Source organism: Ruditapes philippinarum, unplaced genomic scaffold (genome assembly GCF_026571515.1).
Source record: "Ruditapes philippinarum isolate M1 unplaced genomic scaffold, ASM2657151v2 ctg1844_1_1_1_1, whole genome shotgun sequence".
Taxonomy (NCBI): Eukaryota; Metazoa; Mollusca; class Bivalvia; order Venerida; family Veneridae; genus Ruditapes; species Ruditapes philippinarum.
In genome coordinates, this window is record NW_026867053.1 from 17,872 (window position 1) to 45,322 (window position 27,451).

Consider the following 27,451-nt stretch of genomic DNA (forward strand, 5'->3'; position numbering starts at 1 on the left):
TTCTTGTGCACTGCACTTCCTCTTATTGTGCTTGACCATTGTATGAAGTTGTTTTGAATTCCAACCAGTACGTTTTAAGTTATGCTCCTGACAAGGAAAAGTATCAATGGGCAGTAACTCTGAATTTTGTCAAAATGGAGTTATGGCTTTTGTGCACTGCCCTTCCTTTTAATGTCCTTGACAACTGTATTGAATTCCAAACAGTAGTTTTCAAGTTATGCTCTGGAGAAGGAAAAGTAACAAAGGGCAATAACTCTGTAATTAGTCAAAATGGAGTTATGGTTCTTGTGCACTGCACTTTCTCTCAATGTGCTTGACCATTGTATGAAGTTATATTGAATTCAAACCATTAAGTCTTCAAGTAATGGTCTGGACAAAAAAGGCAATGGAAAAGCAACAAAGGGCAATAACTCTGTAATTACTTTAGATAGAGTTATGGTTCTTGTGCACTGCACTTCCCCTTATTGTGTTTGACAATTGTATGAAGTTGTTTTGAATTCCAACCAGTAGTTTTCAAGTTATGCCCCAGACAAGGAAAAGTAACAAAGGGCAATAACTCTGTAATTAGTCAAGATAGAGTTATGGTTCTTATGCACTGCACTTCCTCTCAATGTGCTTGACCATTGTATGAAGTTATATTGAATTCCAACCATTAGTCTTTAAGTTATGGTCCGGACAAAAAAATTAATGAAAAAGTAACAAAGGGCAATAACTCTGTAATTACTTTAGATAGAGTTATGGTTCTTGTGCACTGCACTTCCCCTTATTGTGTTTGACAATTGTATGAAGTTGTTTTGAATTCCAACCAGTTGTTTTCAAGTTTTGCCCCGGACAAGGAAAAGTAACAAAGGGCAATAACTCTGTAATTAGTCAAGATAGAGTTATGGTTCTTGTGCACTGCACTTCCTCTCAATGTGCTTGACCATTGTATGTAGTTATATTGAATTCAAACCATTAGTCTTCAAGTTATGGTCCGGACAAATAAAAAAGCAATGGAAAAGCAACAAAGGGCAATAACTCTGTAATTACTTTAGATAGAGTTATGGTTACTACTGCACTTCCCCTTATTGTGTTTGACAATTGTATGAAGTTGTTTTGAATTTCAACCAGTAGTTTTCAAGTTATACCCCGGACAAGGAAAAGTAACAAAGGGCAATAACTCTGTAATTAGTCAAAATAGTTATGGTTCTTGTGCACTGCACTTCCTCTCAATGTGCTTGACCATTGTATGTAGTTATATTGAATTCCAACCATTAGTCTTCAAGTTATGCTCAGGACAAGGAAAATGCAACGGACGTCTGGACCAACCGACCGCCCGACCAACCAACCAACCGACCGACCACCGGGTGACTCCTATATACCCCCCCCCAAACTTCGTTTTTGGGGGTATAATTACAATGTTGTTTAAAAACATTTTTAAACAAGAGCTGTCGGTAGGACAGCAACGCTGGACTATTCTTAGTGCTTGATAGTAAGAAAGCCTTGATTAAAAGGTAAAACTTTCGAAGTAAAGAAAAAGGACAAATTTTTCTTTAAATCCATATTACAGTTATAGGCCTTGGAGAAAGTCCTATTATGCTCTCAAAGAAGAGTATAAATTTCAACATGTTTCAAAGACTTATGTCAATGAACTTTGAAAATATTTGAGGTATTAAAAAAAGAACCCATAAATTCTAAGTCGAAAGATATTTGACTTAACAAAAAACTTTACCCAAAATTTCTAAGTTAAAAAGGGGCATAATTCCAGGGCCCAAGCAACTGGGCGATTTGGGCGACTAAGTCGCCTAAAGTTTCAGAACTTCGCCGAGTTTGAACATCAAAGCGAAAACGACTTCGCCGCGCTTTTTTACTGACCCATCGGCACATGTACATAAAGCTATCATACAGCGCATGTTAATTAAGTTAATCCTCGCCTCCAGGCATAAATCAAACTGAATTGGTGACGCACAGACTTTACTGCCGATAATTGACATCAATTAACACATTTAAGTGACATGATATGCAGATGCATCGGACATTATTGCCATTTAAATCGCCGATGTAAACATCACATTTTTTAAGCATAATTTTACGACACCTGTCACTATTTTATCAGCGAGTGTAAAAAGATTACACCCGGAATTGCTCTTACCATATTTGACAGTAATTAAATATACACGCAACCTCACACAGACCGTTTAAATTTACTTGCATATAAATTAATACACACAGAAGCACAAGTAAATGGTTTGATACCTGTTTGATAGTAAAAATGAAATTTGTTAAAGAACTTATTGACCCACATTAGACCAATTTTGGACAAGTCGAAAAACAGCAGTAAACTTTGTCATAAACGTCGGTACGTAAATTTATAATGCGGTAAACTACAAATTTGAAAATTTTGTTTTACAATGCCTGTTGCAATAGCGATGAATAACAATCTAAAAATGATCATTGAATATTTAATTTAATATAATCAAAATCGACAACAACTAGAATTTTAAGTGTTTCTGCAGGAAACAGACAAATTTTCATTTGTCACATATTTTCGCGATGCCGATTTTTACGATGAAAAAAATAGATACCAAAAGGAAAATTTGTTTTGTTAAAATGTGCCCAATAGCACTTAAAATGTAGTTTATTAATGAAAATTCCTTAAGGTATTGTTTACATTAATTTTGATTGCGAATTTTGCCAGTATGTGTTGTACAATGAAAATTTTCTTAAGGGAGGGGGGTGTGTGGAGTTAATCAGGAAGAAAACATTATAATGGTCTGATGATAGAGGGTTTTAGAATTTATACTTCAAATATCACTATCAATAAATATGTAAAACTCCTTTTTATAGATCAAATCAATGTGCTAAGCCCTTTTTCACTTCTCCTTATGTCGTCAAACTTCTCCCTGATAGGAGCTGAGGGAGAAGTCACTTCTCCCTAAAATTTTGGTCTAGCTAGAGCCCTGAATTCTGTCAATATTGTACGCAGAGTTATCAAACTTGTCAATCTGATGTACCTTGTTACTATAAATAAGAATTGTAAGTTTCAATTGAATATCTCAAGTAATAATTGAGATATTTGCATTTACAAAAAACTTTAACCAACGCAGACGCGGACGCTGACGCTGGGGGGACTACAATAGCTCTCATATTCTTCGAATAGTCGAGCTAAAAAGGGGCATAATTCTATCACAAGAGGGCCATGATGGCCCTGAGGTCGCTCACCTGTATATTGCCCCCCCCCGGGCCAATTTTTACCCAAGGGCTTTTATTTGAACAATCTTGGTAGACACCCATAAGAAAATGTTTCATGCTAAACATCTAAGTTCTAGCTCATTGGGTTTTTTAAAAGAAGATTTTTTAAGTTTTTACTATACACATAAAGTTAAAAACAATGACACCCCTGGGGCAGGGCCAGTTTTGACCCCCGGGCTTTTATTTGAACAAACTTTGTAGATATTTACTTAAAGATGTTTCATGTATAATATCTAAACTCAAGCTATTTGGGTTTTTTCAAAGAAGATTTTTAAGTTTTTGCTATATACATATAAGGAAAATCAATGAACCCCGGGGCGGGGCCAGTTTTAACCCCCAGGGCTTTTATTTGAACATACTTGGTAGACACCCATTAGAACATGTTTCATGCTAAATATCTTAGCTCTAGCTCTTTGAGTTCTTTAAAAGAAGATTTTTTAAGTTTTTACTATATGCATATAGGGAAAATCTATGACCCACTGGGACGGGGCAAATTTTGACCCAAGGGCTTTTATTTGAACAAACTTGGTAGACATTCACTAGAAGATGTTTCATGCCAAATATCTAAGCTCTAGCTCTTACGGTTCTTTAAAAGAAGATTTTTTAAGTTTTTACTATATGCATATAGGGAAAATCAATGACCCCCCGGGACGGGGCCAATTTTGACCACAGGGCTTTTATTTAAACAAACTTGGTAGACACTCACTAGAAGATATTTCATGTCAAATATCTTAGCTCTAGCTCTTTGGGTTCTTTAAAAGAAGATTTTTTCAGTTTTTACTATATGCATATAGGGAAAATCTATGACCCCCTGGGGCAGGGCCAATTTTGACCTCAGGGCTTTTATTTGAACAAACTTGGTAGACACTCATTAGAAGATGTTTCATGCTAAATATCTTAGCTCTAGCTCTTTGGGTTCTTTAACAGAAGAGTTTTTAAGTTTATACTATATGCATATAGGGAAAATCAATGACCCCCTGAGGCAGGGCCAATTTTGACCCCAGGGCTTTTATTTGAACAAACTTGGTAGACATTTACTAGAAGATGTTTCATGCCAAATATCTAAGCTCTAGCTTTTACAGTTCTTTAAAAGAAGATTTTTTAAGTTTTTACTATATGCATATAGGGAAAATCAATGACCCCCCGGGCCGGGGCCAATTTTGACCCCAGGGCTATTATTTGAACAAACTTGGTAGACACTCACTAGAAGATGTTTCATGCCAAATATCTTAGCTCTAGCTCTTTGGGTTCTTTAAAAGAAGATTTTTTAAGTTTTTACTATATGCATATAGGGAAAATCAATGACCCCCTGGGGCGGGGCCAATTTTGACCCTAGGGCTTTTATTTGAACAAACTTGGTAGACACTCATTAGAAGATGTTTCATGCTAAATATCTTAGCTCTAGCTCTTTGGGTTCTTTAAAAGAAGATATTTAAAGATATTTCTTTCGGTTGCCATGGCAACCAGAGTTCTGCATGAAATGGAATTCTTTGAACAATCTTGATAGAGCTTCATACAAAGAGTATTCCTGCCAAGTTTCATTAACACTGGCCTTGCGGTATCATAGAAGATGTCCTTAGAATATTTAAAATGTGGACGGACGACAGACGACGGACGCCATTTGGTTGGCCATCCTAAAAGCTCACCTGCACTTTGTGCAAGGTGACCTAAAAATGCTTGATACAGTTACCTCCTCCTGTTTACAGGTCGGGGCAATGATGGTGAACAGTTGTGCAAAGTTTCAAAGCCATATGTCAATGGACCCTGAAAATACTTGAGGTATTACAAAAACTTTAACATAAATTCTAAGTCGAAAAAGGGCCATAATTCTGTCAAAATACTTGATAGAGTTACCTCCTCCTGTCTACATGTTGGGGTCATGATGGTGAACAAATGTGCAAAGTTTCAAAGCCATATGTCAATGGACCTTGAAAATATTTGAGGTATTACAAAAACTTTAACGTAAATTCTAAGTCAAACAAGAGCTGTCGGTAGGACAGCAAGCTCGACTATTCTTAGTGCTTGATAGTAAAAAAAATGCTTGATACAGTTACCTCCTCCTGTTTACAGGTTGGGGTAATGATGATGAACAAGTGTGCAAAGTTTCAAAGCCATATGTCAATGGACTTTAAAAATATTTGAGGTATTACAAAAACTTTAACGTAAATTCTAAGTCGAACAAGAGCTGTCGGTAGGACAGCACGCTCGACTATTCTAAGTGCTTGATAGTAAAAGAGCCTTGATAATGTTAAATTTTTTAAGTTAACAAAAGGGCTAATTTTTTTTATAAGTTCTTGTTATAGGCCTTAGAGAGAGTCTAATTAAACAGTATTGGCTTGACTATTCGGAAGGTAATGTCACAAGGGTGTTTTAATGAGTATAATAACACTAATTACCTATGAATACATAAATTTGACAGAAAAGGTACAAAGGCTTGTTATTAAGATGTTTTATCAAGTAAATCACTGCTTTATTACTATGAATGCATAAAATTGTCCCAAAAAAGGCACAAACCCTTCAGTAGTTATTGAGATAACAGCTTACAAGCAAAACTTTACCATGAATTTCTTAGTTGAAAAAGGGGAGAAAAATCAGCCTAAATGCAAGATAGAATTATGGATCTTTGTCAGTGACCTACAATTATGACCCTAAATGCATATGTGAAGTTTTAAATAAATATCTTTAATAGTTATTGAGATATGTAAAACTTGCATGTAAACATTAACCAAGAGACTAAGTAGAAAAGGGGATATGAATCAGCCTTAATGCATGATAGATTTATGGAACTTGGTCAGTGACATACAATTATGACCCTCCAATTATGACCCTAAGTGCATGTGTAAAGTTTCAAGTAAATATCTTTGAAGACCTTTAACCTTTAACCAAAATTTCTAAGTTCCAAAGGGGCAAAATTCTGTCAATATTGTAGGCAGAGTTATCCAACTTGTCAATCTGATGGACCTTGTTACTATAAATAAGTATTGTAAGTTTCAATTGAATATCTCAAGCAATAATTGAGATATTTAACTTTACAAAAAACTATAACCAAAATTTCTAAGTTAAAAAGGGGCATAATTCTGTCAATATTGTAGGCAAAGTTATCCAACTTGTCAGTCTGATGTACCTTGTTACAATAAATAAGTATTGTAAGTTTAAATTGAATATCTCAAGCAATAATTGAGATATTTGACTTTGCAAAAAAACTTTAACCAAAATTTGTAAGTTAAAAAGGGGCATAATTCTGTCAATATTGTAGGCAGAGTTATACAACTTGTCAATCTGATGTACCTTGTTACTATAAATAAGTATTGTAAGTTTCAATTGAATATCTCAAGCAATAATTGAGATATTTGACTTTACAAAAAACTTTAACCAAAATTTCTAAGTTAAAAAGGGGCATAATTCTGTCAATATTGTAGGCAGAGTTATCAAACTTGTCAATCTGATGTACCTTGTTACTATAAATAAGTATTGTAAGTTTCAATTGAATATCTCAAGTAATAATTGAGATATTTGACTTTACAAAAAACTTTAACCAACGCGGACGCCGACGCCGGGGGGACTACAATAGCTCTCATATTCTTGGAATAGTTGAGCTAAAAAGGGGCATAATTCTATCAAAATGCTTGATACAGTTACCTTCTCCTGTTTACAGGTCGGGGCAATGATGGTGAACAGTTGTGCAAAGTTTCAAAGAGATATGTCAATGGACTTTGAAAATATTTGAGGTATTACAAAAACTTTAACGTAAATTCTAAGTCGAAAAAGGGGCATAATTCTGTCAAAATTCTTGATACAGTTAACTCCTCCTGTTTACAGGTTGAAGTAATGATGGTGAACAAGTGTGCAAAGTTTCAAAGTCATATGTCAATGGACTTTGAAAATATTTGAGGTATTACAAAAACTTTAACGTAAGTGGTTACGCCGACGCTCGGGTGACTACAATAGCTCTACTTATTCTTATCGAATAGTCGAGCTAAAAAGGGGCATAATTCTATCAAAATGCTTGATAGAATTACCTCCTCCTGTCTACATGTTGGGGTCATGATGGTGAACAAGTGTGCAAAGTTTCAAAGCCATATGTCAATGGAGTTTGAAAATATTTGAGGTATTATCTAAGCTCTAGCTCTTCGGGGTTTTTGAATGAAGATTTCTTAAGTTTTAATTATACACATATAAGGAAAAACAATGACCCCCGCCCTGGGCGGGGCCAATATTGACCCCATGACTTTATTGAACAAACTTGGTAGACACTCACTAGAAGATATTTCATGCTTAGTATCTTAACACTAGCTCTTTGGTTTTTTAAGTTTTCACTATCCACATATAAGGGAATTCAATGACCCCGGGACAGGGCCAATTTTGACCCAAGGGCCCTTAGTTTTTAACAACTTGGTGGACACCCATTAGAAGATGTTTCATGCTAAATATCTTAGCTCTAGCTCTTAAGAACTTTTTAAAATAATATTTTTAAAGTTTTTACTATATACATAAAGGGATAAACAATGACACTTTGGGCAGGGCAATTTGACCCCAGGCCTATTATTTGAACAAACTTGGTAGATACCAACTAGAAGATGTTTCATGCTTAATATCTAAGCTCTAGCTATTATGGTATTTGAAAAGAAGATTTCTTAAGTTTTCACTAATACAAACTAGACCTATCACTGAAGTAGATTACTAGGGGAAAAATTTAAAAAAAAGGGGGGGGAAAAGGGTTTTTTTGGGGGGAAAGGGGGGGGAAAATTTTTTAAAAATTTTTTTTTAAAAAAAAAAACCCCCCCCCCCCCCCGGGGAAATTCCCCAAAATTTTAAAAAAAGGGGGAAAAAAAGTTTTTTTTTGGGGAAAATTCCGGGGTTTTTTTTTTTTTCCCCCAAAAAAAAAAAGGGGGGGTTTGGGGCCCCCTTTTTAAAAATTTAAAAAAAAAATTTTTTTTTTTTTTTTAAAATTTTTAAAAAATTTTTTTTAAAAAATTTTTAAAAAATAAAAAAAAAATTTTGGGGGAAAAAAAATTTTTTAAAAAGGGGGCCAAAAAATTTTTTTAAATCTAAGCTCTAGGGTATTAATTTGGGATTTTAAAAGGGAAATTCTTAATTTTCACTAATAAAAAAACAGACCCAAACCTTTAAGTTTGATTAAAACCCCACCTGCAACTTAATAAGTGGTCTGAAGAAAAATTTGAACTCAACCTACAGTAAATAAAGTATCATCAGCTTTGTGTACAAAGAATTATTTCAATTTATTACAATCCCAACCAGGATCTTGATATAAGCCTGCTATACACCAAGTTCGATTACAATATCTCATTCCTAACCCTAGTAATTGTCCGGAAACCATTTTTCTATTTTTAGTAGCTGTGACCTTGACTCCAGGGGGTCCAAATGCAATACCAAGCATGGTCTCCACATAAGCTTGCTATACACCAAGTTTGATTACAATATCTCATTCCTTACTCTAGTAATTGTCCAGAACCATTTTTCTATTTTTAGTAACAGTGACCTTGACGCAATACCAACTGGGGTTTCCATATAAGGTTGTTATATACCAAGTTTGATTACAATACCTCACTCCAAAAAATTTTGTTGGTTGTCCGGAAAAACAAAATGTGACCCCAACCCACGGACACAGGGCCGACCAAAAGAAAAAGCTGAAATTCTATATACCCTCCTCCCCACCCCCCCCTGAACTTCCTTTGTGGGGTATTATAAGGAAAATCAATGACCCCCTGGGGCAGGGCCAATTTTTACCCCAGGACAAATTGGTAGACACCCACTAGAAGATGTTTCATGCTTAATATCTATTAAAGCTCTAGCTCTTTCAGTTTTTTAAAAGATTTTTTAAGTTTTTCGTTAGGTTGCCATGACAACCGAAGTTCTGCATGGAATTAAATTCTTTGAACAGTTGACTACCAAAGGAACATTCCTGTGAAGTTTGGATGAAATAGTGGTTCATGAGATGTCGTTTAAAGCAAAAGTTTATTGATGGACAGACAAACACCAGATGAAAAGCAATCACAAAATATAGCGATTCACCTGTGTGTGTGTTTGTATGTGTGTTATATCGATTATATAGTGAACTTAAAATTGTTTAGGCCCGCCCGCCCGTCCATCCATCAGCCGACATACCTCAATCTAATAACCAGTTTTTTCCTTGGGAAAACCTGGTTAAAAATGGAATTTCCACAAAGTGACCCGAAACTCAACAAACAGTCACAGAGACTTGCTTTCAAAACACCATTTCCGATTAAAAATTGAATACTTGGTCCACTTTGGGGGTCTATACAAATATTCGCGCTATTTTGAATTCGCAGAGGTGACTGCCGAAAATCATAAATTGGCGTAGACCAATCAGGTTAAAAAAGGAAAATTACTATAATCATCGTGGGAGTTCACAGTTATTTTCAATACCAGGTCTCAAACGATACTCTATTGTACAGAAAAAAAAGACATTGTCTAGCGGAAGATTATAGCAAACAAAAGAATGCCCGTTCACGTGCATAATTTTTCACAGTTTGTGTCATAAAAGTCTTGACATCTGATCAGATCATGTTTTGGTTTTTCTGAACAAACAATTAAACAAGAGGGCCATGATGGCCCTGAGGTCGCTCACCTGTATATAGGCCCCCCCCCACCCCCGGGCCAATTTTTACCCAAGGGCTTTTATTTATTTATTTGAACAGACTTGGTAGACACCCATAAGAAGATGTTTCATGCTAAACTCTAATTTCTAGTTCATTGGGTTTTTTAAAAGAAGATTTTTTAAGTTTTTACTATACACATATAGTTAAAAACAATGACACCCCTGGGGCAGGGCCAGTTTTGACCCCCGGCCTTTTATTTGAACAAACTTTGTAGATATTTACTTAAAGATGTTTCATGCTTAATATCTAAACTCTAGCTATTTGGGTTTTTTCAAAGAAGATTTTTTTAAGTTTTTGCTATACACATATAAGGAAAAATCAATGACCCCCCACCCGGGCGGGGCCAGTTTTGACCCCAGGGCTTTTAATTGAACATACTTGGTAGACACCAATTAGAAGATGTTTCATGCTAAATATCTTAGCTCTAGCTCTTACGGTTCTTTAAAAGAAGATTTTTAAGTTTTTACTATATGCATATAGGGAAAATCAATGACCCCCTGGGGCGGGGCCAATTTTGACCCCAGGGCTTTTATTTGAACAAACTTGGTAGACACTTATTAGAAGATGTTTCATGCTAAATTCTTAGCTCTAGCTCTTTGGGTTCTTTAAAAGAAGATTTTTTAAGTTTTTACTATATGCATATAGGGAAAATCTATGACCCCCTAGGGCGGGGTCAATTTTGACCCCAGGGCTTTTATTTGAACAAACTTGGTAGACACTTATTAGAAGATGTTTCATGCTAAATATCTTAGCTCTAGCTCTTTGGGTTCTTTAAAAGAAGATTTTTTAAGTTTTTACTATATGCATATAGGGAAAATCAATGACCCCCTGGGGCGGGGCCAATTTTGACCCCAGGGCTTTTATTTGAACAAACTTGGTAGACACTTATTAGAAGATGTTTCATGCTAAATATCTTAGCTCTAGCTCTTTGGGTTCTTTAAAAGAAGATTTTTTAAGTTTTTACTATATGCATATAGGGAAAATCTATGACCCCCTGGGGCGGGGTCAATTTTGACCCCAGGGCTTTTATTTGAACAAACTTGGTAGACACTTATTAGAAGATGTTTCATGCTAAATATCTTAGCTCTAGCTCTTTGGGTTCTTTAAAAGAAGATTTTTTAAGTTTTTACTATATGCATATAGGGAAAAATCTATGACCCCTGGGGCGGGGTCAATTTTAACCCCAGGGCTTTTATTTGAACAAACTTGGTAGACATTCACTAGAAGATGTTTCATGCCAAATATCTAAGCTCTAGCTCTTATGGTTCTTTAAAAGAAGATTTTTTAAGTTTTTACTATATGCATATAGGGAAAATCAATGACCCCCCGGGGTGGAGCCAATTTTGACCGCAGGGCTTTAATTTGAACAAACTTGGTAGACACTCACTAGAAGATGTTTCATGCTTAATATCTTAGCTCTAGCTCTTTGGGTTCTTTAAAAGAAGATTTTTTAAGTTTTTACTATATGCATATAGGGAAAATCAATGACCCCCTGGGGCGGGGCCAATTTTGACCCCAAGGCTTTTATTTGAACAAACTTGGTAGACACTTATTAGAAGATGTTTCATGCTAAATATCTTAGCTCTAGCTCTTTGGGTTCTTTAAAAGAAGATTTTTTAAGTTTTTACTTTATGCATATAGGGAAAATCTATGACCCCCGGGGGCGGGGTCAATTTTGACCCAAGGGCTTTTATTTGAACAAACTTGGTAGACATTCACTAGAAGATGTTTCATGCCAAATATCTAAGCTCTAGCTCTTTGGGTTCTTTAAAAGAAGATTTTTTAAGTTTTTACTATATGCATATAGGTAAAATCAATGACCACCCGGGGGTGGGGCCAATTTTGACCATAGGGCTTTAATTTGAACAAACTTGGTAGACACTCACTAGAAGATGTTTCATGCTTAATATCTTAGCTCTAGCTCTTTGGGTTCTTTAAAAGAAGATTTTTTAAGTTTTTACTATATGCATATAAGGAAAATCAATGACCCCCTGGGGCGGGGCCAATTTTGACCGTAGGGCTTTTATTTGAACAAACTTGGTAGACATTCACTAGAAGATGTTTCATGCTTAATATCTAAGCTCCAGCTCTTACGGTTCTTTAAAAGAAGATTTTTTAAGTTTTTACTATATGCATATAGGGAAAATCAATGACCCCCCGGGGCGGGGCCAATTTTGACCCCAGGGCTTTTATTTGAACAAACTTGGTAGACACTCACTAGAAGATGTTTCATGCCAAATATCTAAGCTCTAGCTCTTATGGTTCTTTAAAAGAAGATTTTTTAAGTTTTTACTATATGCATATAGGGAAAATCAATGACCCCCTGGGGCGGGGCCAATTTTGACCCCAGGGCTTTTATTTTAACAAACTTGGTAGACGCTTACTAGAATATGTTTCATGCCAAATATCTAAGCTCTAGCTCTTGGGGTTGTTTAAAAGAAGATATTTAAAGATTTTTCTTTCGGTTGCCATGGCAACCAGAGTTCTGCATGGAATTAAATTCTTTGAACAATTTTTAAAGGTGACCACCAAAGGAACATTCCTGTCAAGTTTGGATGAAATTGGCTCAGTGGTTTATGAGGAGATGTCATTTAAAGCAAAAGTTTATGGACGGACGACGGACGACGGACGGACGGACGCCGGACGAAAAGCGATCACAAAAGCTCACCCTGTCACTTTGTGACAGGTGAGCTAAAAACACAAACAACAACGATTTTAAATGATGAATAACTTGGAAAACAAAACCCAATTACTCAGTAAAGATTTAAATAGAAAGTGTGAAAGCATATCACACACTGATATACATTGTTCTACAGAAGCGCGAAAATATGACTATTAAGAAATTATTGGTGTAGAAATATTGGCGCTAAACATGAATTCGCGGATCGAATGTCACCGCGAAGATCGTTAAAATTTGAAGCCCGCGAATATTTCTACACATACAGTATTAAGAAGAAATAAAGAAGTAATAGTAAAAAATTATATTTTTTTATGGAAAATTCTAAGTTCAAGGGGAAATAAATCTAATAATATTGGTGCTAGAGTTATGAACCTTGTCACATAAGATGTGGTTGATGATAAGGAACATATATTTGAAGTTTGAAGTTGATGACTTAAGAAATGAAAAAGTTATAGTGATAAATATTTTACTGCACCAAAACTTTAATCAGAAATCTGGATGCGGAAGCCGACGCCGGGGCGAGTAGGACAGCTCTCCATATTCTTCGTATAGTCCAGCTAAAAATGCTATGCCACCGCATAAATACAACAGTAGTAGATTTTTTTTGTTACTTAACTATATAATTGAACTTTGCCATAATGCAGTAGTGTCTAGTGAATTTTGGGGTGAAGGTCATATTTCAGCATGTCAAATCATTAGACACAAGTGCAGATGTGTCTAATGTTAAAATACAAAGGCCATAGTGCAATAATTCAAAAATAAAAGATTTTTTTATTGACAAATAACAGGTATTAACTGTATAACATAGCTGCATTAAACTTTAAAATGCAGGTACAGAAACTTTTTCTTAAATACCATCTTTTCAATTAAGCATTACCAATTTCTAAAAACATAATCAATATTTAAAAAATATGGTGTGAATCATAATGTCCTTATATTTATAACTGTCTCAGCTAGAGTTCATGAATCATTTCATAAATATCTCTGAAAATCATGACCTTGCTCCCAGCTATTGAATATTTTACATAAAAACTGCAGAATACTGTATTCCTAGAAATGTTCGCGGATACAATATTTCGCGTTTTTCACAACGTCGGCATTTTCGCGGAGACAAACTTTTGCGGATATGTAGTAACCGCGAATTCCGCGAATGTTAAGTCGTTACGGCCTAAATAACAGCTTTTGGAGGCTACATTTTTGATGCATGACTTTGCCTGTTGGGTGCTTTTAATTATTTTATTTTTTTTGACAATTCGCACCTTAAGCGCAACGTTACTCGATCCATTTTCATCTATTGACTAGTTGAACAAGGACGGTTGTTCCGTGAACACTTTCATATTTCCTTACCTTTTTCATTATGTTATTAAGTAAGATTTAGTCAGACTCGTTAGCTTTTATTCTAATTTGAATCCTAACTGACTTTATCTTCAAAATGTCGATACGTATTTTTTTTACACATTATCGGACTGTACATCGCTTTCATTATATAATAACAACATAACAACTGTTTATCAATGTAGCACTTTATCGCTTTTGTACATTTAACAAAGGATTACACCTACTCCAAGCAAATAAAATCCAAGTCATTCAATGTTCGCAAACTGTAAATGCGTTTGTCAACGCTGTGACTAGCAAATAACGTCAATAAGCATGATAATTACTAATAATTGATATTTTCTTTCAGCGTGCAAACAAGTATCAATAACATACATAAATTATTCTTTACACATTTCTATAGCACCTGTGTTTATATGTTTTTTGTGTAAGTAGATTATAATAAATATTCTGCACTTTTTATGATATATTTGGCTGAAGCTAGAAATGTTCGCGGATTTGTTATAAGTGACATATTCGCGGGTATAAAGATTCGCGGAATCATGCCTACCGCGAAAACCGCTAACTTAAAATGCGCGAAATCTTTTCTTGGAATACAGTATGTACAAGACATTTCAATGTTAGTTGTTTCTTTTCACACAAAAATATTTAAAAGTTATTACTTTATGTACATAATGAAAATTAATGAACATTAAAGAAGGTTTTTTTAAGATTTAACAAAAAGGCATTGATCTTTGCATTGGACTTCACAAGCAAGTCCATTTCATCTTTTTTCAGCTGTCTGAGCAAGATTTTCAGCTTCTTTCACAAGAACAAACCATAAAACAGCTCAGGAGGAAAGGGATGCTTAAACCCTTTTCAGCTTCGTTCTAAATAAGTTAGTTACTGTAAATGAAAAAAAAAATATCCAAAATCTTCAGGCAAATGCATATTTTTAAAAGTAAAAGAATATAAAAATAAAAAAGACGCTCATAATCATATATAACAATAAAGATACCCAAAATAAATTGGAAGAAATTGCCTTTGCCTTTACTGATTTTGCTTCCTACTGTTTGACCAACATTATTTTCTTACAAAATTTCCTCACTTTTCTCTGACTTTTGCTTATTTTTCAAATTTCAAAACTTCCTGACTTTTCCCAGACCTTGAAAAAAAAAACATTTTCCCTGACTTTTCTCTGACCGTGGGAACCCTGTAATATGCCACCACATTGCAGATGCTGCCATGGCATAAAAGGCAATTATATCCATTTCTAGATTTTTCCCCTTTTCCCCCAGTGACACAATTTTCTCCTCTCCACAGCTCTTGCCACTGGGCTACCCTGCCCCTTAAAGTGAAACTAGAAATGTGTCATCATGCCACGGATGCCCCCGCATGCAGCCAAAATTTCAGATGGTGCATTAATTATTTTTTTCATTTTAAGTTCAAAGCCCTTAAAACTATACAATGTTAACACAAACCATTTTCATACAATGTTCAAGGCACTGAAATTATTCAGTCTTAACCTTTTAAAAATAGCATATTGCATATTTGTAGCCAAAATTATGGCTAAAAGTATGAGTGCTGAAACTGAAAGTTCAAAATTTTTCCAACATTCAGGAAAGATAAGTGTCTAAAATCATTGAACCACGACCAAATTCAAACTTAAACTGCTTATTCCTAAGATGTATCTATATTATTTTCAAAGTGAAAGGGACATAACTCTGCCAAAAATTCATCAAACCATGACCAAATTCCAACTTGACCTGCCCATTCCTTTGACATATCCATATGTCAAATTTGAGTTAAATGTGTTTTACCATTGGGGAGATAATAAATGGAAACTGAAAATTTCATATTACTTTCAAAGTGAAAGGGGCATAACTCTGCCAAAAATCATTAAACCATGACCAAATTTGAACGTGACCTGCGCATTCTTTTGACGCATCCATATGTCAAGTTTGAGTTGAATGTGTTGTACCTTTGGGGAGATAATGAACGGAAACTAAAAATTTCATATTGTTTTCAAAGTAAAAGGGGCATAACTCTGCCAAAAATCATCGAACCATGACCAAATTCAAACTTGACCTGTATTTTTTCATGACATATCCATATATCAAGTTTGAGTTGAATGGGTTGTACCTTTGGGGAGATAATGAACGGAAACTGAAAATTTCATATTATTTTCAAAGTAAAAGGGGCATAACTCTGCCAAAAATCATCGAACCATGACCAAATTTGAACTTGACCTGTATTTTCATATAACATATCCATATGTCAAGTTTGAGTTGAATGTGTTGTACCTTTGGGGAGATAATGAACGGAAACTGAAATTTCATATTATTTTCAAAGTAAAAGGGGCATAACTCTGCCAAAAATCATCGAACCATGACCAAATTCGAACTTGACCTGTATTTTCTCATGACATATCCATATGTCAAGTTTGAGTTGAATGTGTTGTACCGTTGGGGAGATAATGAATGGAAACTGAAATTTCATATTATTTTCAAAGTAAAAGGCATAACTCTGCCAAAAATCATCGAACCATGACCAAATTCGAACTTGACCTGTATTTTCTCATGACATATCCATATGTCAATTTGAGTTGAATGTGTGCAACCGTTCTTAAGATAATGAACGGAAACTGATGATGACGGAATGACAGAATGACGGAATGACGGAACAGGGTAACACTATATGCCCCGGCCATTACATGGCGGGGGCATAAAAAGCACTGCCTGGGTAAAATTTATTACCAATAATAAGATACCTTTAGGATTCTCTGGAGGAACGTTAACACATCTGCTCTGATCAATGGTTTTTAAGATATTCAAAGCTTCATCTACAGGAATTGGTACTCTCCTGTTTCTATATATGGGTCCAAACAGCTGATCTGTCATCTTTGTTTAACTGCTTCACTATATTGAATTCAAAATTTAATAAATTACCTGAAAATAATCAAATAAATATATGTCAAGCGCAACAAATTACACATTTCTCAAATTCTATTTAAATAACTAGAAGTTTTTGTCTGGATATTAATTAAAACCGGGGCAACAATTAACTTTTTTTTACATTTTCTAAAAGTAAACAAAATGTTTAAACAAATCTTTAAAAGAAAATTAAAGAAAAAAGTTTTTCCTTCTTTATAAATTTTAATAGGTTGATGTAGTCACACTTGTGGTTATGTCCAGGTATGAATCATTACCATGTTAAGAAAATATAAACAAAATTCAAATCATTTGACCTTGACTGTTAAGGTCATTTAAAGATCATGGTTATATCAAGATTATTCAACATGTCTGTCTGGTCCAAAAAATTCCTTTTTTTACAATTAAATCTGTACATAAATAACAAAATTATTACAACTTAAACAAAATTCAATAATTTGACCTTGACAGTAAAGGTCTTTTAAAGCTCAAGGATAGTTCAACCTTTTAGAAGGACTTCTTTTTACTAGTATATACCCCCCCCCCAAACTTCGTTTCGGGGGTATAAAAAGCTGAGCTAACAAGAGCCCGGTTTGAGCCAGGTGATGCTCCCCGAATAGGTTTTGGACACAGGAAAGTACACCTCTTGTAGTTGAAAAGTTCAAAGTGCAATTATTCCAAAACGAAGCAAGGCAGAGTTACTGTTCTTTGCAATGCACTTCTAATAAATGTGATCTATCAACCTACAAGTTACTTGTTTATATCTCTTATGATTTCCGAGTTATGTCCTGGACAACTTCAAAAAGTAAAAATAAACAAAGGGCAATAACTCCACAATTAGGCAAAGCAGAGTTATGATTCTTGTGCACTGCACATCTACCCATTGAAATATATCTACCTACAAAGTTTCATGTTGATATCTCTTATAGTTTTACAGCTATGTCCTGGACAAGATTTTTCTAAAAGGGGAGATAATTCAAAAATGTGGCTTAACAGAGTTATGGTTCTTTTGCACTGCACTTCTACTCAATGAGATATACCTACCTACAATGTTTCATCTTGATATCTCTTATAGTTTTAGAGTAATGTCCCGGACAAATTTCAAAGTGTTAAAATTAACAAAGGGCAATAACTCCAAAATTAGGACAAAAAGAGTTATTGTTCTTATGCACTGCACATCTACCCATTGAGATCTATTCACCTACAAAGTTTCTTGTTGATATCTGTTATAGTTTTAGAGTTATGTCCCGGACAAGATTTTTCTATAAGGGGAGATAATTCAAAAACCTGGCAAAATAGAGTTATGGTTCCTTGACACTGCACTCCCCCTCAATGCCCTCTACCACCGTATGAAGTTTAAACAAATTATCTCCAAGGGTTTTCAAGTTATGCTCCGGACAAGACAACGGACGGACGGACAGATTGACAAGGCGCCGACTATATGCTCCCCCGAAATTTTTCAAGAAATCAAGAAAAAAAAACACATTGCATTGAGCCCTTTAGCATATGATATGTATAAATTGACTGAATCATAATAAGAAATACCTTAGTTATCTTTCTTGATACTACACCCGTTATCAGATTGTGTTCAATAACTGCTTATAAAATGCTGTACTAGTCACTGTGTGCTTCATTTATGTCAACACATGCTGTATAAAATCCTTAATATTTACCATAACTTCTATTTCAGCTGATTTTTAAATGAATTTCCCGACAATTGTCCTAAAACACTCACTGTTTTTTGTTTCATTATTGTTATATAATATAATAAAAGTCATGTTTGAACTTCAAAGCTTAATATTTTTTAAGGTTTTTGAAGTGTTTTCATGATGGAATGGTTTCTTTTCTGTTTTGAAATTTTAATTTTAAGATTTTGGTTTTCCTTGGTTTTCAAAATTGCAAGATATGATATTGCCAAGTTTGTTATTGAGAAATGCATGTATACTGCCTTATTTCTACATTTTGCCCCACAATAAAGAAATAAATGCTTGAAACATAATTTTCTCTCCCACAGAATTTACAGAATCTTTGTAAATACTCACAAGACAAGGTACAAATAGAATATGTAAGCTCGCTAGTAAGGTAAACAAGCAATTATCATACTCTTGTCACTACATAAGCAGGATCAAAAATTATTTTCACTCTTCCTGCAGGACAAGTAGCTACTAAATCCAATGTGCAGGCAAATTTTTCTACTCGTCCTCCATTGAATTCTCTTAAATTCTACTTGTAATTACGAGTAGACAAGTTGAATTTTCTATTCATGTCAGATACAACCGTTATATTTGATTATATATGATTATGACCAGCATCATTCTAAAAGACCATTAAATTGGCTATTCAATTATGTCATTGAATGAATGAATTTTTGTCTGTATCATAGTAATGTCTTAAGTTTCTCAGTCTACTATTAAGGAAATCATGTTTATACAACAGATATCAAAATATCCAATTTTCTCAGGATGAATATGTATAACTTATGTTTCAACATTTCTCTATTTTAAGTAAATTTGTTGGAAAAGTTGAAAGTTCTTTAAAAGTAATCTCAGACAATTTTTAGGAATGGACAGATGGACTGACGACCCTCTGAGGGTAAATCTTTAAACATCCCTGGTTGTTACAGATAATAACATTTTAAAAGCAAAGTTTTTAAGAAAACTCTTGAAAGAAAGTTGCTAGACTTATGGACATTATCTTAAGTTTAAAGAAGGTCCATTTATAATCTCCAAGAAGAAAAGTGAAAAATAACCAGTTTTAAATACCATTTATAATTTAAAAAAGCGCACAAAAAAGAAAACAATATTCAAATAAATTTCTTATGTTTATAAATTCTGACAATTTTTGTGCTAGAGTTGTAAACTAGAGAGCTGTCGTTGATAGAAAATTTTGTACCAATAGAAAATTTTGTATTGATATTGTATCGAGAGACAAATATCGACAATATACCGATATATCGATGACAAATATTGACGATATACCGATATATCAACTTTGACATTAGAATACAATGAAAATCATCTAAATAGGTGTTATTAATTGAGTGTTATGCATGCTTCTATTAGACATTAAAAATACATTTACTACAAAGTACAAACTAACAGAAAGTTTGTTTTTCCTGTTATTTTTGTCACCAACAATTGAAAACAGAGTTTAAAGTTCAAGTTAGCCAAGAAAACTGGAAAAAAGGTATATTCACTAATAGAAATATTAATAAACAATTTTAGCTTTTATTGATATTTGAAAGTGTGTATCGATATTGTGATATTCAATGACAGCCCTATTGTAAACCTTGTAACAAATGATGTGATTGATGATTAGAAACATACTAACTTAAAAGACGTGTTTAATCTCCAGACTACCATCTATCCATGTTTCATAAAAATATTTTCAGTACTTTTTGTGTTATCACAGGATCCAGTTTTGCGGACAGACATGCTAAAAGTTTGATATTTAAGTGGCTACACTTTTGTTCTCTCTTTAGTTCTTTCAGCCTAGTAAGAGAAAAAGTAGCCACATAAGAGCTTACTGAATTTAAGTAGCATCGATATGTTTGTACTGACAGCCAGATGGATGGCTGGAAAGTAAGGGCCCCTCCGGATTTTGTTTATGTGTAACATTTGGCAAGTTTTGACAATTTTGTTGTCTAAATGCTAAAATTGACATTTTTACATAACATACATACCATTATAAAAACTTTCTTTGGAACAATATACATGAAGATCTACTAACTTAGAATCAGCAGTATCAAGAAAAAGCCTAGTTTGTTGAACAAGTGTAAAATGGCTGGCACTAACACCTTCTCACAAGATCTGGTTGGGATTCAAAGTATTTATATACTGTGAGCTTGGATGTGCATTAAAAATATGACCTAATCCAAATTGAGTACACATCTTTATCATATTTATAACCGAACAATTTCATTTTCATAAATCTTGCCCAAGCACTAAATTGACTAATCATACAAACCATTAAAATCTTATTTGCACTAGCCGGAACATATCTAGTTGAGTGCCAATAGTGGATCCCATAAGATATACAAAGTCAATACTTGCACACTTTCATATTGAGGGGTTTTTATTGGCAGCTACAGCTACATTTTTATTGAACATGCATATTTCACATTTCAAAGCTAACACAATTCAGAATAAAACTTATAAACTTAATAATAACACACATTGTACCAAAAACATGTTGGATTTATATTGTTTTGAGTCATGATTCATAATTATTTGTTTGCTTCTATTTCAAATCGTACACTTAATAAAATTAGTGTACTGGGCAGGAACCAGTTTCCGGACAGAATTCGAGTTTTTTTAATTGTCTATTTTTTAATAATAAACATGCATTAATAAAACTAACATACCAAAAACCTGAGCTCTAACTACGTCCGATAACACAATTAATACTGCCTGGTGACGTAAGCAATGTACAAACTGAAGGGTTAAATTAGGTCATCAAAAGTGTAAATTGTTCACTCTTGCAGAACCAGTTTCCGGACATATATTAAGCTGCTATTCATATCTGTTTTTAACTGATAATTATTCTAATATAACAAAAAATTTCTTTTTACATATTAGCTTTCTTATATAATTAAGCTGATTTACTGAAAAATGTTTATGATAGGAAAAAAAACGATAACGTGCTGGGTGTCGGAATTACTGAAAAGTGAAACGGATATTTTTGTGTGTATGGCAGCAACGAAGTGCGAAAGTGGAGTAAACCTAGCTAAACATCGTTTTCCGCTACGTTACAGATTTAGCTCTGGGCTTACACACAATGAACTTCGAATGAAGTACATTGAGCATTAATGCTACCCCAAATTATATCCCGAAATAAACAAAATATTGCGCATGCGCAGAACAAATTACATGCCCCAAAGGGATATAAGGCTGTTTTTAAAACACAGGTAAGATATCCTCACGAAATTTTAATGATGTATCAACTTGGAAGGAAGTTTATTTTCTCAAACAATCAAAACAAGCATCTTCATGACATATAATACCGATTGTCATCGATTAAGCCAAAATTAAGCCGTTATAATACTTGTCCGGAAACTGGTATTGTCCGGAAACTGGTTCCTGCCCAGTAGGCCCTATGGTCCATTTTTGAAAATAGATGCTAGAATTCCCAAAACTTGAAGTCCTGCGAGATTTCATTTGAAAGCAGCCATATGTTTTTGGTAAACATTCTCAACATATTTCCCTAACAAATAGCTGGGTACACAATGTTATTGAATTTTCATTTAAAAACAAAACATGAATTGATCCAAATTGATTTGTTCACCGTAGGGAACGTGTTACAGTATCGCGTTTTCCGGTTACAGTATAGAATTTTCAAGATGGAGGATTATTTATGAGAAGAGAGGTAGGTGTTTTTTATTCAGGTCCATACTACAAGTAGTTTAGTTTCTAAAAGATGTTTTTGTGCTTTGCTTGTAAGGAACAGAATCCGGTATCTAGTCATATATTTCTTCAGACTCTGCACCGCAGATTTATCGCTATATTGTCTCATAAATATGCAGATTTGACAGTTTGAAAATTTGAATCGAGAGACCAACGCATTTTTCTCCAATTTCGACATTTATGTATGCATGCCTAGAAAAAGTAAATCTGCAAAACGTTACTCCTTTATGTTAGGAAACGTTTATAAAAGTAAATGACCAGTTAAACCTATTTTCCTGTTCGTTAAAATGCGTTTGAAAAAATAAACAATGTTACAGTATAGAGCGAGGTGATTTATGCAGGGTTACAGCATAGACCTAGCGACTTTTGATCCGATTTTGTTACCAGTTTATACCCAGATGTCGGTTACAGTTTAGACTTCGATATTTTATATTTATACTAGGTAACATGTATGAATGTTACATAGACTTTTAAATCTCTGTGAGCTTATTGGCCCGATGGCTATTCGTCCGTCTGTATTACACATGTGTGTGCAATCTCATCCGCTTAGTAACTACATGACTAAATGTGATGAAATGTAAATGCTTTTCTACCGATTAAGTTGTCCAAATGGTTTCGGTTGCAATCGGGGTTACGAAAACCCAAAACATAGATTTTGAAAACAGGCAATGTTTAAAGACCCTTTTCATCTCGAACCAAAAGCATTCAAATAAAATCATGCTTCTTTGTTGAAGTTACGATTATTTTGTCATAATTAAATTAAAAGTCGTTTTTTTATTTCAGACATCCTGTATAGCAGTTTTCATGTTTCTGAAAAAGAAAATAATATTGAAAGTTATAGAGTATAAATTAAGGTCAGACAATATTACACTATCTTCTCTAGTGAGCCTGATGGACGTACATAATAGTATAGTCGCAGAGTCGGGATAAGCTAGGCCGTCGACTTCAAATCATCTTTCATTTACTGCTGTAGTTGAAATCCAATCATGACTTTGGATTCTTGTATGTGGGGAATCTAACAAGCTAATTTACGGAAGGTCGGTGGTTCTAGTCCGGTGCCCGCTCGTGTTTGAAATGTTTCACAAAGGGAATATGGGGTCTTTCTTTACACTAAAGCAGGAATGTTTTCACCTGACCTCAGTGTCGTTGAAAGTTACTTAAAATCCAAGAGAGCCAAAAGTAACCCCTTTTAAATACTTACAAGATGCATTATGGTATTTAAAATAAAATTTAAGATTGCAATATTGCTCACTTAAATACTGTGTTATCATTCTTAGGGTATTGCCTGCTTGTTAATTGTGTCTTTTGACGGCTTATCTATGGTATGAAGGCTTCATAACCACCGATCCCCTCTCAAAATTTCATTTTATTTAGTTTCACTTATTGTATTCTCGTTTAGGGCACCCGCAAATTTTAACCTGTGGGTAATATGCCGCTTTTCATAGAATGGCAATAACATGTCACATTGAAGGTTCCATGATAACCGCCGTATGAACACATCCACAGATGTTAAAAAATCTAAAGTGTACCAGAAGCCGGTGCTAGGAGGCGTGTACGGTAGCTTGCAGTTACCATTATCGTCCATGAACAGGTTTAATCAAACTGAGCCTGCAACATTTTAAGGTTTTCCGTGTTGGACTTTTGTTAAGGATTCTTTTTTTCTCTATTTTATTACTAATAGGCATTATATTAATGTTTAACGAAATCAAGCAATAATGTTTCTTCTCTCAATACAATTCGATAAAAGTTACTGTTGTTGTCGTGAAAACAGTCCTTACTTAGGACATTACTTATTCTGCAAAAAGTCTCAATCTGAAACTTAAAGTAAGAAAAATAGCAAACTATAACTTTTCTGCTGAAGAAAAAAAGTAATACAACATTTCAAGAATGTATTAAATAGAAAGGTGTGAGTTATTTCATAACAATAATGGATACACGAACTTTGTTTGAAATATGGCAAGTATCTAAACTGTAACCGAAATCTGGGTATAAACTGTAACAAAATTGGATCAAAGTCGCTAGGTCTATGCTGTAACCCTTCAAAATTAACCTCGCTCTATACTGTAACATTGTTTATTTTTTCAAACGCATTTTACAAACAGGAAAATAGGTTCAACTGGTCATTTACTTGTATAAACGTTTCTTAACCCAAAGGACTAACGTTTTGTAGATTTACTTTATCCAGGCATGCTTAAATAATGTCGGAATGGGAGAAAAATGCGTTGGTCTCTCGATTCAAATTTTTAAACTGTCAAATCTGCACATTTCTGAGACAATATAGAGATAAATCTGCGGTGTAGGGTCTGAAGAAATATATGACTAGATACCGGATTCTGTTCCTTACAAGCAAAGCACAAAAGCAACTTTTAGAAACTAAACTACTAGTAGTATGGACCCGAATAAAAATCACCTACCTCTCTTCTCATAAATAATCCTCCATCTTGAAAATTCTATACTGTAACCGAAAAACGCGATACTGTAACACGTTCCCTACGGTGTTGTTTATCAAATGTAACGTTATTTCTATTTGACCCAAATTTGATTAATAAGGGTAATTTTAATAGGTTTTAAGTACGGCACTCGCACTGCCAAAATTTTGGTAGCCTTTGCAAAAAGGGTTGACCAATAACTTTACTGTCGCACAACGTCAAAATAAAAGCGACATATAAACAGATAAAGTTATGGAAGCCAGAACTAATGTATGCCATGCACTCTTTGATCTGCTTAACTAGAATCTATATCATTTTAAAATTAACCTGTTGCATGCAGAAGTGTTTGGTTTATCGATTTGTTCACTGGAACAGTCAGTGTAACTGAAGAATTTTTTCTGGGTTCACTGTTGGATCATGGATGTAAGTTTTACCTGTAGGATGATACGAGTCTGATGGAAGGGCTATGCCCCCCCCCCCCTTTTTTCTGCTGCCACTTTGCAAAAGGTCAATGGTAATTATACTGCATATCAGACAATATGAATGTGGTAAACTATTGTTGTATCGCACTCAAATATGTAAGTGGAGATACATAAATTTTTATGACGAGTCGACGGACGAGTTTTCTTTTCCGCGCTCATAATCTTCTATTTCGCTAATGTTTTGCACCCATCCAAATATGCTGCAATGAAATGATTTTACAAAAAATATTTTTTGTACTCGTGTGACCTGAATACGTAAGGTTGAAAAGCAAAAAAACATAAACATACACAAGACTTTGCCAAAACAGACTAAGCATTTAGTCATTCCTGCGTTGTTAAAGTAAAATGGCGGACAGAAGAAATCAATCATCGTACTGAATATTTTCGTACTTTCTCACTTCCGCCCTTTAATGACTCGTTCGCGTGACACAAACATAAGAGTTATCGTGCCAATAACCATAAGATAAACACATGGAACCGTTAAGAAAACAGATGGTAAGATATTTACACTAAAAATTAAATCGAAGAGTGATATAGAATCTGATATATTTTAGATAGTTGGTTACTGGTCTCCCTAATTACCGACAAGAACCGTCAGGAACCGACAAGAAGTAAAAATGGAAAAATTCGAATTAAATTCACTTATTTATCATCTAATAATCACAATTCCTAACATTTTTAACATGAAAAACCACAGATACTTATATTTAGCTCCATGTAAAAACATAATGAATTCGTTCTGAACCATGTCCATGATGTCAATAGGCAAATAAAGTCACTCTCAGTTTTTCACCCCATCTTCGTATCATTGATATTACATTAAGAGTTTGTATATAAGTGTTAAATCATAATTATTTTATTAAAATTATGGTGTATTAAAGATATGTTAAATATATTCTAATTCAATTATGAATATCATTATTAATGAATGATCGACCTTATGAGAAAATTCGCGGCTACCGACAAGAAAGATTCATATTATTGCTAGATCGAGATGGCGTAGGTTTTGAAATATGTAAAAGTATTGTCATCCTATATTCAATAAATAATTCTAAAACATTTCGTTCTCATTGATTACAAAATATCCTGCATTTAGGCAATATTTCTGTACCGACATGAAATATGTTCATGTCTACCGACAAGAAATATTTTTATGTTCACAGTACCAACAAGAACTGCTTTCATGTCTACAGTACCGACAAGGAATGTTTTCATGTCTACAGTACCGACTAGACAGACTATCATGTATTTCTTCATGTTTTCTTTAAAAAGACATTATGTAACATATATTTAATGAAAGTGTTTAGTTATAGTTGTTTAAAGTTAATAGTCATTCAAAACTGTATCAAAATATATTTCATATATAAAGTTTTACATACCTGCCATTTAAATTATCCAATTTTAATCCATTTACAATTTTTACACAAATACACTATATATATATATATATATATATATATATATATATATATATATATATAATATATATATATATATATATATATATACAGTATAACATATTCAAATCTCGTGCGCATATAGTAAATTTTATAATACCTTGGTTTGGTCCCAGAAAACATTATCACCGCGTAAAGAAATCTGCGTAAAGAAAAGGAATCAACAATACCCTAGTGATTACAATAAGCGTCTATTAAATGAGGCTAGCAAGTCTTATAAACGTATTACATATCGTTATGTGCAACAATATAAACATAAAATGTCAATTTATCTAAGATCTTTGTAGCCTAATTAATTCGGCGTGAACTGTTTGACCCATTTTACAGACTTTTTTTTCTTAAGTTGTCAAACCGTTGAAAAAGACAGCGCCCGTCCAAAATTATCTCGGTGTCTCTTTGACAAGTCTAATTAGTTGGACTAAGATCTTTGCAAACAAATAATCCTAAGTCGTACTGGAACTTTTTTAATAAATTAAATCCAAAGCCTTCTCACAACAAGATGCCAAGCATGCACGATTTTTATAATTATTTTAAGGATGCAAGTTCAGTCTCCTTGTCATCTAGTGCAAATCCAATGGAACAAAATAATTTTAACGAAGAAAAAAATTCCCAAATCACCACGAACGAAATAATAAGAAACATAAATTGTCTTAAGAATGGTAAAGTCTGCAGTCCTGTCGATAATATACTTAACGAATACATAAAAAATACACAGGATATTTTTTTTACCGATTTACACAAAACTTTTTAACATTGTTTTCCAAACTCCTCACAGTGATTACCTCCCTTGGCAGAATTGTAATCACTGCCTTCAAAGACGTCACATGATGATGAAAGTCACATGACGTAACGTCGAAATTCAAATGTAAATATCGACCGTTACAA

General features: G+C 34.0%; 1 protein-coding gene across 1 annotated transcript in view; it reads right to left on the reverse strand.

Annotated features, from left to right (window-relative positions):
• The window catches only part of LOC132734650 (uncharacterized), a 39,294-nt gene extending 13,636 nt beyond the window's left edge, over nt 1-25,658 (reverse strand). Inside the window, exons 1-2 of the mRNA XM_060721437.1 lie at nt 25,398-25,658; nt 16,637-16,814 (exon numbers count right to left, since the gene is read on the reverse strand). Coding sequence (XP_060577420.1) covers nt 16,637-16,766 — 130 coding nt within the window. The 5' untranslated portion in view covers nt 16,767-16,814; nt 25,398-25,658. The remainder of the gene's footprint in view (nt 1-16,636; nt 16,815-25,397) is intronic.
• Between the last annotated feature and the right edge of the window lie 1,793 nt (nt 25,659-27,451).